A 19,005-nucleotide genomic window follows, 5' to 3' on the forward strand; every position below is an offset into this window, starting at 1 on the left:
TTTTTTTGCTAATTTTTTTTTCAAGAACTATTAAAGATAGGCTATAACAAAACTAAGATTTTTACATTTTAAATGTAACAGGTAACTTGCGAGATAGATTAATAAAAAATTGATGCAAAACACTCACTCCCGTTCACTTCTTTTCTAAAGCAAGATATAGCTGAAAAAAAAAAAATATAAATCCATTTTTTGGGGATGCAGTGAATATAAAATAAAAATTTGTGGAAATTTGTCATCTAGATAAAAAAACCTCAAATTTCATAAGAAAAATCTTTTGGCTTAAAGTGCCCCAGTTAAGATTTGAAATCCTATTTTGGCCAAAACATCCTCACCCCCTTTCCCAATTTTGTAAAATTTTTACTTCCTTTCTCCTTGAAGGTAGTACGCATATCTACCAATTTTGAAAAAAATTTGTTAATGAGAACAAATTTTTTTTTGACTGATCTACATACTTTCTTGTTACAGCTACAGCAGCATATATTTTTATAGCTGGGAAAGTAAAAACATATTATAAACATAACTTATCAATTATCTACACTTAACAAACATTATGTAAACCTAAAATGGAAATATGCAGTCTTAAAACAACATTTTCTATTAAAATCTACTAACATTAAAATGTTGAATATGTTAATTTAATTAAAATTTATGTTTTTATAAATCTGTTATTTTATTACTTTGCTGATATATTGTGATGAATTCAAAATCTTACTGGTAAAAATGCCTATCAGGTTCAGAGTAATTAACAGGTATTTACAAATAAATAAAAACCAACAATCTGAAAGTAAGAGTATTCAAAACAAAGTTTACTATAAATAAAGGATAATATAGGACACAACTAAAATGTACAGATAAAAAACTATAATAAATTTATTATTGAAATATTTCTTTACACATTCAAAAATATACTTATAAATATTATACATGTGCAGAATCACACACAGACACTTATCACAATATAGAAATGTCCTTTTTCAGTTTTATTAATATAAAATTGTATAATTCTAAACATATTCATTTGTTCTTTGTCGATGAAAATTCTTTTTACACCAGTATATTGCCATTATTACTAAAAGAATGTGACTGATTATTAAAGCTGCAATTGTTCCTGCACTGTAACAAATTTATGGTAATGATATACTTGTTCAATAATTACTTGGCTGTTAAAATAAATAATAATTATGGTGTGCCATGTATAATGTGTTAGAGGCAAAGTGCAGTTAAAATTAGAGCGCATGTAATTGCTACATAAATTTTGATTTGTTAATATATTTTGAATTATGTCTATTTTTTTTAGAACAAATCAAATACCAAATATCTAAAGTTAAAGTTTAATTTTTAGATTATCATGGAGAATTATATGAAAACTACACTCATTCAATGCAGCTTATCTCAGTAAATTATATCAACTATCAACTATTATTAAATATACAATGTTTGAAGAAAATCGGTCAATGAGGACCAATTTTTTACAAACTTTTTTTCTGACTTATCTATATACTTTCCTGTTATAGCATATATTGCTATAGCAAGGAAAGTAAAAATTATATAAATTTATAACTCACAATTATATGTAGATAATGCAAGTATACTGTATAATGATATAATGTAGATTGTATAATGTAGTTATATCATATGTAAGTATAAGTAGGTAATGTATAGTGTATATATACTGTAAAAATTACAATAAAGGAAATTAATTATTTATTAACATTTACTTAGCACTGTAAATGAAAATTATAATACATCCAACCTGACGTACAGATTTCACCATCACTACTATAGATTCCAAATTATAAACTATTAGATTGTGAGAACTATAGTTTACTGTCATTCCCAATTATCCCTTGTATATATGAGTATTAATATAAGATGAAGAGAGTTATAAAATAAATTTATTTTTTGTCAATTGAGTTGGAACAAATACTGTATAAAATTTATTTATAAAATTAAAAGACAACAATCAATAGAGAGATATCACATAAAAAAAGTCTTATTAAAGAATATATAAAAATGCCAAATATTATTGAAGAAATTTATGAAGTTCTAACATTAAATCAGGCTTCTGTGTATGCATATATCAAAACTTGAACATCCTTCCTCATTTTTCTTCCTGTTATAAAAGTATCCTGCTTATACAATGCCAGTAAATATTGCCTATAGATTAAATAATTTTTTATCTCTGTGTAGATAAAATGCATGTGTGTGTCTGTTTATTATGTGCAGTTATCTTTACTTAAAGAATGACTGTGATATATTGCTTTTCTAAATCCAGTTCTAAAGAATTACAGATTTTAGCAGTGTTAAAATGTATCCCTTCATGAATGTTATAAAAGATAAACATTTACAAGAAAATTATACAATATCTGTGTATTATAGTTTTTAAAACTAAAAAAAAAACCAACACAAAAATCTGTTAGTGCTGTTAGTAAAACCTTAGAACTTAACTATTAATTTTTACAACATATCATGTATGTGTAGAAAATATTATTTATGTGTAATTAATTTAAACAGTAACAGTAAACTTCAGTAAATTTACTCACAATGAGGTATGCTCAATTAACTAACCACTAGTTATTGATTTATGCTTTGTACTTTGATTTAGGGTCAATTCTCTATAACCCAATAAGCCATTGTCTGGTTTGTTCTGGAGCAGTGGTATTTGGTGTGCAGTTCTGAGTCAAGTTTCACCACACTTTTGACCAAAAAAAAGAATCATAATAAAAATGTTAATTTAATAAACGTGAGTTATATCCAATCAAAAATTACTCTGGTACCTTACCAAATCCTCCTTGTCAAAACTGTAAAAATTTTGTATCCATCAAGTCAAGCTTTCCTATTACTGTCAGTTTTATAACCACTTTGTCAAAGGAATGGAGTATTCTTGAAATATTTAACTTCATATATTGCTAATGAATATGAAGTAAGACTCAGCACAGACTAATAAATGTACTTGTAATGTAATTGTAATTATGTGTTCTACAATTGCTAGAGAGTATGACTACAACTTCAAAATAGAGATGGAATGGTCCAACTTAAGATTTTTTAACTTAGAAACTTCTGGAGTGTTAATTTAGATTTTTTAATGTTTTAGCTTGATAGGCTATACATTACCACAAACTGATTGTTGATGGAATTCCACTGTTTTTTAATCAGTTGAACAGAACTTTAATAAAAAATGACTCACTGAAAACCAATGATCAACTATCCTACAAATATATGATACAGGTAAAAACATTCACTATACATTATTTTATTTCACTACATTTGATAATCATTTAGTTTTTCTGTTTAGATCTTGGATGTGTATTCTGAATAAAAATTTTAGCAATGAATGAGAAATAAATAAAAATAATATTTGATTTAATTATCTTATTAGGAACTAAAACCAAGACCAACTGTTTTAAAAGCCAACATGCTAACCACAACCATCATTTTATAATATGTTAGAAGTACATTAGGTTTAAAGAAATAACTCATTTTATGATTTACCTAGGTCCGAAATGGCGCTCATAATAATCGTCATAAGAACAACAAGAAACAAGGCCATTATTTAAACAACAATAGCTTAAATCTATGTTATCTGAATCAGGACAAATTAGAACTTCTGTTTCACTTAGTTCATCCTGATAACAAGTCATTTTAGCTGAAATTAGGTAAAAAATTGATTAAAGTTAATTTAACAATTGCTGATTGAGAACAAAATTTTCTGCTTTTATGTGTCATATTAAATCGTTTTAATTAATTAAAACTTGTAGTTATGTGAAAATTCTCAATAAAATATTAATTAGCGATAATTGTAATAATAAAGTTAGATTCTGCTTGCAGAGTGAAATTTGGAGCAGAATAAAAGTACTTCTGTTTCGATTAATCATAATGTGGCAAATTGCATTAAATTATAATAAAAGTTTTCAAAATTTTGTGTATTCAGGGTTTACCAAAATTAAAAAGTGAGAAAATAATGATAAAAAACTAGATTTTGCAATCATAAAATCAATATAACTTTTCAGTTTTAAAGTGCATTAAAGTCTTAGAAAAAATGTTCTGAATACAGAATACGTGGTGTATTTATTGCAATCAGAAATTACATGACTAGACTAAGTAAATATAAACTGAAATTTTTTACTGTCAAAATATAAACCACCTTGGATATTCAGATTATGTAAAACCTAGAACCACAGAAAAGATTTATTTATTCATATATAATTACAGTAATTGACTTGAAAAACACCAAGACAGGATGCAGATGGATGAGAGAAATAAGAGAGGATCTGAAGGAAATTTATCTTACATCAGAAGACACTACAAATAAGATAAAATTAAACAAGAAAATCAAGAACAAAAACACTCACTTCATACTCAAGAAAAAACTCACTACATGAACATTTTCAACATTAGAAAGGGCACAAAGATCAGAATACACGAGTATGAAGAAGTACTGGGAGGACCACAAGGCCCAAACAGTCCTGTCGAAGAGACTTTGATAATGGGTCAGCTAAAGTGATCCTATGAAGTCATAAAAGATAATAATAATAATAATAATAATAATAATAATAATAATAGTTACAGTAGATTAACTCCTGATAATAGTTACTATGATGAGTAATTGCAGCATCTGATAAAAGGTGGTGATAATATGGTAAAATTAAGATTGAATTTGAAAGTAGGATTTGCCACCTACTTTTTTAATATTTTAAGGGGTACTCTACAATTTTTCATATCAGGCTAGATAGTAAAGAAGTAAGCTCAAAATATTAAATAGTTTACGGGATCCACTTTAATATTTTTGTTCAAACAACTAGCAGGAAAGATGTGAAATGAGATACAAGAAATCATGATTATTTGTTATTCTTCCTTTGATCAGATAGTTTATGTTCTTTGTAGTTTTTTCATATCCTATACTAATTTTAATAATTATAATTTACTTCTTGAGAAATCTCTAGCTATTATATTTAGATAAACCTATTGTACTTTGAGATACAACATAATCAAAAATTTATATTCAAATCACACATTTGTTTGATATAATTCTTAAACAGACAATTTAAGAAACAAACCACTTCTTTCTTATAATACTCTTCCACTTTTAATATTTTTATTTCATCTATGCTTCCATAGTTTCAATTAATAACTTCTAGAATTCTTGCGGAATTATGTTTAAAAGCAATAGCATGAATGGATCTGAATAAGATTATAAACCTGGTTATAACCAGATGATTCTGCAACAGTTGGAATGTCTCAGAGAGTAGCGTACTAGAAACTGGAAGGGAAAGTAATGTATAATGCCAGCAGCAAAGCTATGTCCAATGAATTGTTTCACATAGATTATTGAACTTGGTAATGCTGGGTGTAGATCATTGCCTTTTGTTAGTATTTTCATAGGCTAATCACCATAGCATTAGATGACACAAAAAATGCATAGCATGAAGGATCTTATACTACACAATAAATAATGTTCTAATTAAGGTGTTATATTTAAAATGAAATTAAAAAAAAAATTAATTCCAAAATTTATTAAAATCAGATTATATTTAAGCAGTTATCATAATTCAAGACCAATATCACTTTCTTTTTGCTCATTAAAGCAAGTCCTAGTACCATAGACACCTTATTTGATTTTACTTTATCAGGTCTACAATTCTATTAGATTGTTTATAAGCTGCGTCCTGACTACACCTGACTGATTAGAACAACCAATTCAGTTAAGTCAGATCCAGTATGACTGGGTTCACATCTGGGTCTAATTTCCTCTGCAATCAACTATGAGATTTCATAACTGTATGGTGCTTATTATTTTTTTAAATTAATTTATATAGTTGTTAATGATAAAGTTCATTTTCTATCTTTATAACACCAATACTAATTAAAAAAAAAAAAATTTCTTTTTTTAGCTTGTTAAATAATATTTAATAATTTAAATTTTTCTATTTCTATACTTTAAATAAAGGTATTAAATTGTTTTTATCATTATGTAAGGTAAAAACATTGTCTGTTTTTTTAAGTTTGAGAAATCTTATCCTTCTTGATAGGCTCTTTTTTAAGTTATACTAAGATATTTTTATTTAATTTCTCTTCCAAACTTTACATAAATTAGTATGTTACCTCATTATGTCTAAAGAAAAATTATAATTATTTTATATAAATAAATATAATCAAGGTTAAAAAGTATTTTTAAGGTTACTTGTGAAAAAAGAAGTTGACAACACAGTTGTAGGACTTTCCTGTCACACGGCTTTTTTTATATGGTTTACACACACACACACACACACACACACACACACACACACACACACACACACACACACACACACACACACACACACACACACACACACACACACACACCTTAATTAAAAATATTTATAATTCTATTTAATATAATAATCTTTGTTTATTTAATTCAGTGATTCTAATAAAACCGCATGCGCATACTGTATTTCATTTGTGTAGGTGTGGCGGTACTAGCAGCCACCTTAAATACTTTTTTTACACTTGAAAAAATATTATTAATTTATATATTAATTCTACCACTCACTTGTGACATTACAACATAACAGACAACTCCAGCAGCTGTAAGTCAGTGCTACAATAGCACTTTTTGTGGTGAGAGGAGCCACTAATGATGTGCTATACCCACTTAGCCACTTGTTTATTTAGAGAATTTTTTGGCTGGGGGTGCAATTTTGCAAAGATCTTTTTTTTTGAAATATTATTTTTTAATTGTTAATAAATGTGTGTAAGAAAAATAGGACCTTAATTAAGCAAAATCTTGAGATACTGAGGGTAACCTTGTCCTACAGCCTCACCCCCTTGACCGTTTAAGTTGAAACTTGGTCAAGTAGAAATATAAGATGTGAAACATCAAACACACACACATACATGTAAACATTTCCCATCTGGTTTTTGTGTTTTTTTGAGTTTCTTAAGTTTCAAATGTCAAGATCCAGTGAAAATCATATATGCCCAAATTGGACCGATTACAATACTTTCCCCTCTAAAGCTATAGCTCTGCTATAGCCTGCCGGGAAAGTAATAACTGATAACATTATTTCCTGACTTGCTTTATTATTATTGTAAATTATTGAATTTGAAAATAATAAATTGTTTATTATTAAAATAAATAAAAAGTAATTAATAATAAAAATAATAATGATTGTGTAATAATGATTATGGTTTCAATTATGGCTAGAAAAAGACTTAAAAATAATTTTATATAAGTAAAAGGTTAATTAAATTTAAATTTTGTTTGTTTTTTATTAAAACTGATAATTTTGAATATTTAAGCATAATTTTATGCCATTCAAAGGAGAGGCAATAGTAAAATTATGAGTAATACAGAACATACTATTTTATTGCTAGTTAAGCTTATGATCAATTCTAGGTTAAAATATTAAGTTGAAATTACGCTGAAATAGAATAAATAATAAGTACTGTGCATTAAAAATAATAAGCAGATAAAAATAACATAAAGTAAATATTTAGATACTAAATTGTTTACCGTATACGATCACCACAAAACTATAAGCAACTATTACTATTATTCCATAAAATATGTTAATTGTGATCATTTTAATACCAGTTTTAACTTGTTAACTTAAATAAAAGGTTTTCATGTGCACGTGACAATGAGAAAAACAAGTGAGTAAGTGAAAAAAAATAACATATTTTTCTACTTTTAAAGAATCGGTTAAAAGATTTGTTTATTAACTGTTTATTAAATATTATCTAATCTACAAGACAATATTTCATCATCAAAAACAAGTGGCTAATTAAGGAATAATATAATTCTTAAATCAGTGAATGAGTAAGGTTAAATAAGTATACATAGAAGTGGAATTCAGTTTAATAAAATTTTGTATTACTTATGTATAATTATATGAAATAAAGCAATACAGACCAGTTATCACATTTACGTATCATAAAAAACATACTTACATAGACATACAATTTTATAAAATAATATTAAAGTAACAAGTAACTTGTGCAAAGTTTTTAATTTAATTTAGTGTTTTACTCGGAATTTATAAAAATTAGTAACTGAAATAGAAAGTAGTATTATCAATTACAGGCTATATTTAAAAAAAACTTAAATGCGATTCTTAAAATTAGAAAGCTATTAATTTAAAAAATCTATCTTTAATTACACATAAACATTATAGGTCATGGTAAAATGGAAGCTGCAGTTTTAGCTATAACCTTAGCAATCTGAGTCTTAGAAAAATACCAAGGTACTGCAAACTGGACTGTTTTATATATATATATATATATATATATATAATATGAGTCTATTAGGCTGCACTTAATAAAAATATCAGTCTAAAGTTGGGCTTTTTGTATAAACGAAGAAACATATAAGAAACGAAGACTCCAGAGAGAGGCTGTCATGGCACCAAACCTCACAAATACAAAGATTGTACTAACTAAATTTATAAAAACCCCAAATCCTTTTTTGATAAAAACTACCAAGAAACAGAATCAGTGATAAACAGAATGAGTGGGTAGTGAGGAGGATGATTATCCAGAAAGGAACTCAAAAACAAAACAAAAAAACTTGTCAAACTCCCAGACGGATGCCAGTCCTGTCTGTGATTGAGATATGCAAATGAAAACGGCTATTGAAAATACAAAAACTCAAACCAATATTTTTTCTGATAAAGAAAGTACATGTCATCATCAATAAACATACAATATTCGCTATATTACTCATATTTAAACATCTGTGTGGCTCCTAACTGTTATTAGGGGGGGGGGGGGGGTAGAGATGTTTCATAAAAATGGAGGAATATACTATTACTTTTAAGTTTAAATTTTCATTACAGGAAATTGAATAATAAATATTATTTTCAAATGATAAATGATTTAATTTCTAAACCAATCATTTTTACAGCCTTTTTAGCAGCATGATTTAGTGCAATCCACCTTACCCCCGAAAAAAGAAACAGAGACTTAAAGTATTTAATTAAATTATAATTTAAATATTATTGCATAATTCATATGTATTCAATACCCACCAATTTAAAATTACCTTGGTTTGAACTCCAGATTCATTGTCCAATACAGAAATATTTACATAAAAAATTATCTATTTAAATGAACAGTGAATTAAAATCAAATTACTACATTTTTCCAATTAGTTCACAAATATTTTTTTTAAGTTCTTGGTGAAAAGCTTGGATCTGAGATCTGCAACACATACTAAACTATTAGTAATGACTATGTCAGAGTAACAGGTAGTTTTGCGGCTTCCATTTATCAATGCCTATGTCAGCAGTTATGAGATATATATACTTTTTAAATAATTAACTATTTTTATATCCAACAATAATATTTAACTATTTTGGTTGAAATATATAAATATATAATTTTAAAACTATACTGAATACACGCACACACATACACAATTATAGATTAAATAATAACCAGCCTTAAGGCACTGTTTTTATTTATTAATAATGAGCTGGTATATTTTGATTAATTGTAATTTGATTATAAGATATTGATTTAGTCAATCAATAAGGCAACATACCAATATTTTTTAAATCAATAATTAAAAATATTATAATAAAATTTAAAAAAAATATTAAGACCTTTCCAGTTCATAGGAATGAATAGAATTTGTTCTTTTTGTGTTTTAAATGATTACTTACTTTATTGCAATAAAATGTTTAAATAAAGAGACTGATTTCATGTACCTATTTTGTAGTATAAAATATGCATATATATATATGGTATGTTTATTACTATCAAATTTTTTGCGCTTACTAAGTTTGGAAAAAAATCCTTTTGTTTCATTTCTGGTCTATTTTGCAGTACAGAAATTAAAATTAATTCAAATCTTCAAACATGAATTGTATAATCTTGTTTTTCTCTGTCTCTTTCTTGCCTGTATCTGAAACATTAATAGACTAAAATAATTATCAAATAAATGAAAAATCTTAAAATACTGAATTGTATTAGTAAAATGTGAAGTCAAATTAGAATCTTAAGTACTTCAAATATAAAAAAAAATGAAAATGCAGGATATTACAAAAACTGGTTATTGGAAATTAATAAGATAAGTTTAATCTAATTACTCTGTTTTGGTGGTTTATATAACATTAAAAAATAAAAATTAAACTATGTTGATCAAAACATAATTCACAACATGATTATAAAAATAGTAATAACAAAATAGTTAAAGTGAAAATATTACTTTACTAAAGACTACTATTGTAATCTATTCTGTTTAAGTGAAACAATAAGTATATAAAACATCAATTATAAAAAAAAATATTAAGTCAGCAGAAAAAAGGATGATTTTCTGATATTTTAAAAAGTCATTTGATAAATATTATGAAATTCAGAGAATTTTTGTTGTAGAATTTTGGTATTATAGAATAACCAGATGAAGGAATGTAATAAAGACATTTGGAAATAAAAGGGCTAGATAGCATACTGATAAGGGAAGTATAATGTGGTTATGATCTTATTCTCATATTTTTTAATTAACAACATAGTTCAACAACAATAACACACAAAACATCAAAATTAAAACAACATAATTACCAAAGACAATAAATTAAGATACCTTTTAACTAATGTAGATAGTTGTTGTTCGAGTTCTTCATGTCTCAACAGTCGCAGACCACCACAGTCACGGTCACATTCTGCCTCAGATAATTCTCGACTATCTGAGAACCCAGATGGTGGTTGAAGTGGGCCGCACTCACGAATTCTAAAAGGAAATTTTATTTAAAATATTACATGCTACTATTAGTTAAAAATTCTACAAATAATAAGTGATATTATTCAACTGATTTTTAATTTCTAAATTAAGCTTAATGGTAATTTCCTTTTGACTCAACTATGTACTCCAATTATGTGACAGAGAAATATAAATAACTATTTGATATATGAACATAAGAATGTACTCTTAATTCATTCTTATTTGAATAGTAAGAACAATAACATAAGGAAAGAGATGATTTTTATGTTATTATAACAAATGTAGGATTGGCATGGTATGAACAGTAAGAATCCAATACAATTTATGGAACTAACAATGATCACGTTTGTATTATAAACATTTATACATGTCATTAGCTGTAACTAAATACTGCAGTGTGTTGAATCCTTTTAACACACTGTTTGTTACATTAACAGTCTACTTCTACTGCTTAATTCTTCATAAATATTCAAAATATTATGGTAAAGTTTGGTCATTGTAGCTCATGTGTATTAGATACTGAGCTGTATCTAGTAATAGGTTTGTTTGACAGATTTCTTTTAAGTTGACTTTCTTAATAAGATGTTAATATACTACATTATACTATATAATTTAAAGAAGTCACATAAGCAAACTGACAAAGAGAATAAGATAAATCAATGGAATAAAAATTTAATTTTTGCAAAAATCAACACTTTAACAGCCTTATTTTTGAAGTCAAAGGTTCTGAGTTTCAAATATTAGTAAATGTAAATTACTTTAATACAAATTTGAACACTGACCAGTGGTGGCTTGCTTATAGGCACTGTGGAACTGCAGCACCCCCTATTTCCACTTGATATTGTTGATAACATTTAATATAACGAGTCCTTTTTTCTTTAATTCTTTCTTTATACTTGTACAAGATATAATCCTTAAGCTTAATGTCAGTAACCTTCCCACAGTTTTGAAAAAGATACAAAAATTATTGTATGGAACTGTGTGCTTCACAGTTCCAGCAGTGTGGTGTTTGGCTGATGTGCACATGCTCACATAGGAAGCTGCATGTGAGGCTGTGAGGGAAATAGAGCACTGTTGATCCCACAGTGCCAACCTTGGCATGGAAGGTGTTTTTTTTTCTCTTGTGTGAATGGAACGTTCCTTGTTTGTTCCCTTTTTTAGTTTAGTCAGGGGAAGGGATACGAAAGTGATTTAGTCATTTTCTCAGTAGTGATCAGAAGATGGCAAAAAGCAAGAGCTCTTTGATGACCAAATCTGTCCAAAAACATGCTGGAAGGGCGAAAGAGAAAGTAATTAGTAAAAACTATTATGTATTTGTTTCTGTATACATAGAAATTTAAATTAAGTACCATCGGACTACAGTGTTTTTAAGTGGACATTTTATTAAGTTATTAATAATAGAAAAAAATATTATCTGTATTGACATTTTAATATTTATTTGGTTAAAACGAATATGGTTTTTACGCACAATGTGCTTAAAAATCTTGTACCATATTCTTGAGTGTGATAAAGTGTAGAATTAGATTATTATCCTGCATCCAGCTATTCTATTTGATTAATTTTTTTCAGTTCTTTTTATTTTACAGAAAACTTTAACCATGGTCTTGAAAAGGCCCAGAAAAAATTTTCTGGATCAGCAACCCCACTAATTTTAGTTACGAGCTGCCATTGACACTGACAGTATGTACTGACAGCTGTGCTTTGGTGGTTGGGGTTCCAATCATGCAACAGAGAAATATAAGTAACTATTTGATGTATGCACATAATAATGTATTTTTAAATTCATCATCCTCATCTCACTGGGGTATGATGCTTATTGTTCACAAGTTGAACAGATTGCAATATTCACATTAGGAGTACAAAACATCTAGTATATCATATTTTTTGTTTGAGCTCTATATTAAAAAAAAAAAAAAATAAATAAATAAAAATAAAATAAATAAATGTTATCACTAATTTCACAGAACACAAAACAATTAAAATGTGTATTTTTTGTGGGTTAACAGCTGGGTTAAAGGTCCTTACTTTTATGCATTTTTAGAAATCTAAAATGTTTTATGTTAATGAAAAGGAACTTAAAGAAAATTTAACAGTACAATAAACATATTTTTGAATCTATGCCAAATTTTTTTGTAATAAAACTAAAAAAATGTTAGTGGCAAGCTACAATCAATAATGTATGAGGTAACTTTATAAAGTATCTGGATTGTCTCTTTTATATATATATAAAAAAAATAAAAAATAAAAAAAACTATGTATTTATACATTTAATACTATATTTCCTTCAAAGTTTTACTTTTTTAGCTATATATTTTTGTTGATGTTAATAAAGTTTTTGGAAACATTACTGAAAAACATGTTAAAGAGTTCCTTCACTAGATTCATTCCATAGGTGTTAAGCAAGAATGATGGTTATTCCTGAGATGTTATATTATGCTGTCCAGGGTTTTCCTTGATTAACATCAAGAAATGATTAACACATTAGCATCAATGTTTTACATTACAAGTATATGCTACATATATAAATGATAACACATTGTCATTGAAAATTGTTCAATAATTTGTTTTTTCTTTTGTAGGATATCACCTGACTATTCTGTAGATGACAAAGGATATATATACACATACACATTTCATTGCTAATTGCATGACTTTTGATTTTAATTCCAGTAGAACTTGGAGAAAAATTCCACCATCTCTCATTTGCTTCATACAAATAAAATTTCTTTTTCAAAGGAAATTGTAATGACTTCCAGTACAGTAACTGAGATTTTGTATTTGGATCATTAAAAAACAATGTAAATAAAATTCAAGATATGGTTCAGAGACTTGTGACTATTTTATTCAGAAAATTTTTATCTTAATCAACTCAGAGTTAAATTTCTCCAGTTAGTAATGTCGATTATGGTTTTTTCTGATCTGTAACTACATTTCTGGAGCAATGCATTAGTTCACATAATGCATTTTCAGATCATTGTGAAGATTAATATGGCAACTTCTTACTGATTTGACAGAATTTCCTCAGCAAGCAGATGCTCTTCCACTACTTCAAACAAAATTTCTGAACATGTTCAATGTTTTCATCATTTATCATAACACAAGGGCATCAACTATAAAAATGATCAACAATATGCTTCATTGAGTTTGTGCACTTTGTTTTTCATGTTGTCTTGCAATATATATTTATGTCTTTGATGCATTTTTTCAAGAAAAAACATCAAATGTTTTTGTAAGAATTAATTTTTCTACTTTTATTATTTATTGTTAATAGTTTTATTAGATTTGTACATTTATTTTATGATTAACAAGTAAAATATTATATTTTTCAAAGATTTAGTTAATACAGCACAACCCCATTTAACTGGACTAGATGGGACAGGAAGCTGTCTGGATGAACAAAAGTTCGGGTAATGCGGAAATGTATAATATACATAATCTATAGCTTAATAAACTCACTATAGTATTAATGTAATCTTCTCACTTCAGGGACAAACCATTCTTTAAATATTTTGCAAGACTGCCATGCTGATTTTTGTGACCTGTATTTGCACGGAAGTGCATTCAAATTACTAATATTCTACAATGGTCGAGGTTTAGCCGATTTTCCTGTCACAAGAAGTGGCAGCTTCATGTCTACGCATTATTGCATAAAAGAATTGTCACCCTTTGCTTACAAACTCTATGCCCCTTAGCAGCAGAGTCCAATTTTGAGACGAGAGTTTTTTTAGGTAGCATTTAAAAAAATAATTCTGTCTCAACAGTGTTCAAAATCTGAGATGGTGATAAATTCTGTTCTTTTATAAATTTCAAAAAAGTCATTTTATAATTTTTGCTAGCACCATGATCCCCTGATAAACTCTCCTTGATACACTGAGCTGTTGTATTCTGTGGTGAGCCTTCCACCTATCTAACTAACCTGAACAATGTGAATGACGGATCCTACCTAATTTATCATTTTAAATTGAAGCCTTAGATTGTAAAATGGTACCTGATATAGGAACCTTATGCTCCCTCTCTTGGGTAAACCACATAAATAAAGCTTCGTCTAGCTGAATATTTTTTGCTGTTCTGATAGTCGCCCTGTTGCCTAAACTATCGTTAGCCACCATTTTTGAACAGAAATCTTCAATTTCTTTTCTGTGTTTTTTCCAGTTCGAAACAGTTTGCTTTCCTACACCTAATTCATCATAAATATTTTTTTATAGATTCCCCCTTATCTATATGAAATTGCTCATTAAGTTTTTCTTCCATAGAAATGACACTACCTTCTTTCTTTTAGTTGCCATTCCACTAAATTACACCACGCAGAACACAAAATTTCAATCACAATCACTACTGTAGCAAACTACATCTTGCGATTACAACATTCAATGAATATTAGTACTGTACTGCTGCTTTTCTGATTAAAAGTTTACTAAAATAGGGCACACCAGAGTGTATAGGCCTGTACATCTGGTCATTAACATTACATAACCCTATTCTTAGAATGAGTGATATAGTGACGGCAGGATGTTTGTAAACAAACATTTTTGGCACATGAATCATTATAACTACTGTACAAAAATATTGCACAAGTCTGTTCTCAGAAAAAGTCAATGTTTACGGTAAGCAGTACAAGAGTTATTAAAACCAAATACATACGTACTTTTAATAAGTACTACAGTACATAAAAACTATGATAGACACTAACTGCCAATAAAATGGATACATTATACAGTAGGCCTACAATTGTGTTTCTTTATTTAATTTATTTAAAAATGTTTAATTTACTACATACTACTGTATAACAGTACATATTTTATTTTCAAAAATTAAAATGCCTTTCCTGTTATCGGTCTGGATAACCTGAAGTCAGGTTGAATGGGGTCTGTTTAACGGAGTTGTACTGTAATTGATAATCCCTGAGTGGTCAAACATATATTAAATTAAATAATGAACAATTGCAGCACATTTGTGTGCTGTCAATACACATTAATTCAAAATTTTGTCATGAACTCTGATGATGTCATACGCTGTCTTGTACTAACCTGGATTAACTGAAAGCTCATATAACAATTACAATTTTATTGTAATTGTATATGAAATTCTAATTTATTTATATATTATTAGTATACATGTGTTGTATAATACATTAGTATATATTATAATAAATACACTTCGAATAAAATACTTGCTGAACATATAGAATCTATTGTCACTGATATATATTATAACTGATTTTAATAAGGAATTTGACTGTTTTTTTGACCCATTATTTTTATAAAATTACATTAATAGATTATCAAAGCTGCACCTGCTTCTGTAATCTTTCTCATCTACAACTGAAGTGAGGTCTTTCATTTGATGTTTGGATTACCTGTGGTAAACCACCAGTAACATCAAAACAAGTGAGGCTGAAACTTCTACTACTTGCTGCTGATTTTTAATAGCACCTTTGTTCAGTTTAGAATTTAAAATAAAAAAACAAATAATAATGTAAATTAAAAAGTAATAATTTCAATTCATTTTTTTAATAATAAAAAAAAAATCTTGTAACCTAATCACCTGTCATCAGAACTCAGCAAATTAAAAAAAAGTATAAATCATTATTTAAAATTACAAATGTTTTAAATTATAAACTGAACCAAATTTATAATTATAATTTCTTTTAAAAAAACTTGTCTAAATGTTTTCAATCATTTTTGTGGCCATTTTCAGTGATGGTGTTGTACTCATCCTTGCACATCTACATCTCTTGATACTATAAAACCTTAAAAAATTAGCTCCAAAAATACAAACCCTCAACCCTACTAATAAAAAATGAAAACCGTAAACTGGCTTATAACAAAAAAGACAATGCGGAAATCCTAGTTAAATATTTCAACAAACTCCTAAATTGCGAAGAAACAACAGAATCGTTAGAATTTATCATGAACTGGCTGAGATGAAGAATTATAAAGCAGCAAGAGAAGATCAGACCTTTGTAGAGATCTGGAAACATGCAGGAAGATCAGAAAAAATTGCCCTTCATCAACAGTTTGTCAACATCTGGATTAAAGAACTGCCAAAACACTGGATGACAGCCCTCATCCATCTGCTACACAAAAAAGGGGATACAACAGACCCTAACAATTAGAGGGGAATCTCACTTCTAGACACAACATATAAAATTCTTTCAAGAATCAATCCTCAACAGGGTCGGTTCACAACCGAGGCAATGGGTTCTTACCGCTGCTATTCAACTGAACTCTAGAAATGGTACTGAAGGAATGTGGCTCAAAAAATGCCCCTCAAAAGTAAAAGATTAGACTGAAGAATCAAAACCAACTGTCTTGGTTTCGCCGACGACTTGGCACTGCTAGCAAATGACATCGACAAAGCTAAATCACAGATATTAGAACTAAAAACATTGCAAATAAAATTTCCTTTGAAAAGGCAGAAATTACGCCCTAAAAATCAACACTATTAAAAGAGGTAAACACAAATGGTAATAAAATCAAAACAGTAACCCTATTTAAATACCTTGGACAAATAATAATGAACAACCTAAACGAAAACACCTCAATCCAAATAAGAAAAAAAAACTAGCTACAGCTCAAAAATTAAGCTGGTACACTTACAATAAAAAATTCCTATCAATAAATGCAAAAATAAGACACAACACAGTTACAAAACTAGAAAACACTTCTGCAGCAGAAACACTCTTCCACCTGAACAAACAATCACAGACAGACAGACTCCAGAAAATCGAAAGAAGAATCGGAAGAACCTGCATCAATAAAAGGTACCAGAAAGATGGGCAGTGGTGAATTGTGCCCAAGAAAGTCATGCATAAAGAGTTAGAACCCATCAGTGATACCATGTGTAGGAGGAGACTAAGATTCTTTGGACACATCATGAGGAATCAAGATACAAGACATCTGAAACAGCTAGTGCAGTACAATCTTGACTAGAAAAACACAAATACAGGAAGATGGATCAAAGAAATATAAGAGAATCTGAAGGAAATTGACCTTACAGCAGTAGACATTATAGATAAGATAAAATTAAACAAAAAAATCAAGAACAAAAACACTCACTTCACACTCACAAGAAAAAAACTCACAATACAAACATTTTCAACACTAGAAAGGGCACAAAGATCAAAACATGTGAAAAATTACTGGGAGAACCACAAGGCCCAATCAGACCCATTGAAGAGACTTGGATAAAAGACTGATTAAAATGATCCAATGCGGTCATAAAAGATAATAATAAAAGAAGATAATTTATGTGGGGATGGATGGTTTGATGTGTTATGAATGAGAGTGTTAGTTATTACTGGTTTTCAGTGTTATTATGAAAGAATGGTTTTTTTATTGTTTTTTGTGTTTGTGAGATGAAGAACATTTATTTGTTTACTGTGTTCTTATTCAGCCATAAAGTTTAATTTGTAATATATTTTGTTTATGCATGTGAATTGTTGTACACATTCTCTTGCGTTAACTTGGTAAAAGATGAAATCAATATATCTAAGCCAGTTTATTTACTTGCATTTATAAGCTTGTCTATTTTTGGTGTGTATATATTTCAGTTCAATAAAGTGGGGAAAAATTACCAACAATAAGGTGCTGGTAGTGCAGGGGCCAAAAGGCCATCTGGTAGAATTTAAAGTAATTTTTTTTTGTAATCATTCTTATTATTTTTGAGGTCCTTTAATGTTTAAGCTTCTTTTGAGAATGAAAACTGTTTGTGTCCAGGAGATTAGTGTATAGTTATGTTATAGCAAATGATGCTAGTATTGTGTTACGGCGGAAGGGTTTATGCCCATCCTTCAAACTATAGTTACCAAGCCATATTTCTATATGCTCCATCATAAATTACCAAAATATTCCCACCTACAAACTGGCTCATTACATAGGAAAAGTTATTAGAAAATACATAAACACAAATAATAACACATAATACATACCAAATAATAACACTTAAAAAATTTTCTTTTACAGAAAAAATGATAGTCTATATATGAAAATAAACTAAGTACAAATTAATATGTAAAAAACAGAGAGATCTCTAAAAAACATCAAAATATCCCAGTTTACTCCAAGTCTACTGTTTTAAATACTTTTCATCAAATTCACGGACATAAACATAACAACATAAAAAACAAATTTAATTTTAGACAGCTACGGGATGTCCATTTAGTGATTGGCAGACTGTTATTCCTATAATAAATGTGCAAAAAAAGAAATTAAATAAAAATAAAAAAAATAAACTTAAACATGAGCTGTGATTGTTATTAAAACAGTAGTAAAGATATAGTTTAGTAATAAGAAAAAGAA

At 28.0% G+C, this 19,005-nt stretch overlaps 2 protein-coding genes across 2 annotated transcripts in view; both read right to left on the reverse strand.

Annotated features, from left to right (window-relative positions):
• Nucleotides 1–949: 949 nt before the first annotated feature.
• On the reverse strand, nucleotides 950–7,636 carry LOC142320932 (uncharacterized). Its single transcript, XM_075358921.1, has 3 exons — nucleotides 7,499–7,636; nucleotides 3,493–3,646; nucleotides 950–1,113 (listed from the first exon to the last, which is right to left on the reverse strand). The coding sequence occupies exons 1-3, from the start codon at nucleotides 7,566–7,568 to the stop codon at nucleotides 1,005–1,007; spliced, it is 333 nt and encodes a 110-aa protein (XP_075215036.1). The 5' UTR covers nucleotides 7,569–7,636; the 3' UTR covers nucleotides 950–1,004.
• Nucleotides 7,637–9,684: 2,048 nt separating this feature from the next.
• Nucleotides 9,685–19,005, reverse strand: part of LOC142321169 (cell adhesion molecule Dscam2-like) — a 154,643-nt gene continuing 145,322 nt past the window's right edge. Inside the window, exons 29-30 of the mRNA XM_075359163.1 lie at nucleotides 10,568–10,714; nucleotides 9,685–9,889 (exon numbers count right to left, since the gene is read on the reverse strand). Of these exons, the coding sequence (XP_075215278.1) occupies nucleotides 9,838–9,889; nucleotides 10,568–10,714 (199 nt within the window). The 3' untranslated portion in view covers nucleotides 9,685–9,837. The remainder of the gene's footprint in view (nucleotides 9,890–10,567; nucleotides 10,715–19,005) is intronic.

This window comes from Lycorma delicatula, chromosome 3 (assembly GCF_047948215.1).
Source record: "Lycorma delicatula isolate Av1 chromosome 3, ASM4794821v1, whole genome shotgun sequence".
In the NCBI taxonomy this organism is placed as follows: domain Eukaryota; kingdom Metazoa; phylum Arthropoda; class Insecta; order Hemiptera; family Fulgoridae; genus Lycorma; species Lycorma delicatula.

Excerpts from the sequence above, each read along its gene's own strand:
- LOC142320932 (XM_075358921.1), bottom strand. The coding sequence starts at position 7,568 with ATGATCACAATTAACATATTTTATGGAATAATAGTAATAGTTGCTTAT. Across the intron at positions 3,647-7,498 it reads TTTTGTGGTGATCGTATACG|CTAAAATGACTTGTTATCAG; the intron begins GTAAACAATTTA and ends ACCTAATTTCAG. Across the intron at positions 1,114-3,492 it reads GAGCGCCATTTCGGACCTAG|TGCAGGAACAATTGCAGCTT; the intron begins GTAAATCATAAA and ends AATTTGTTACAG.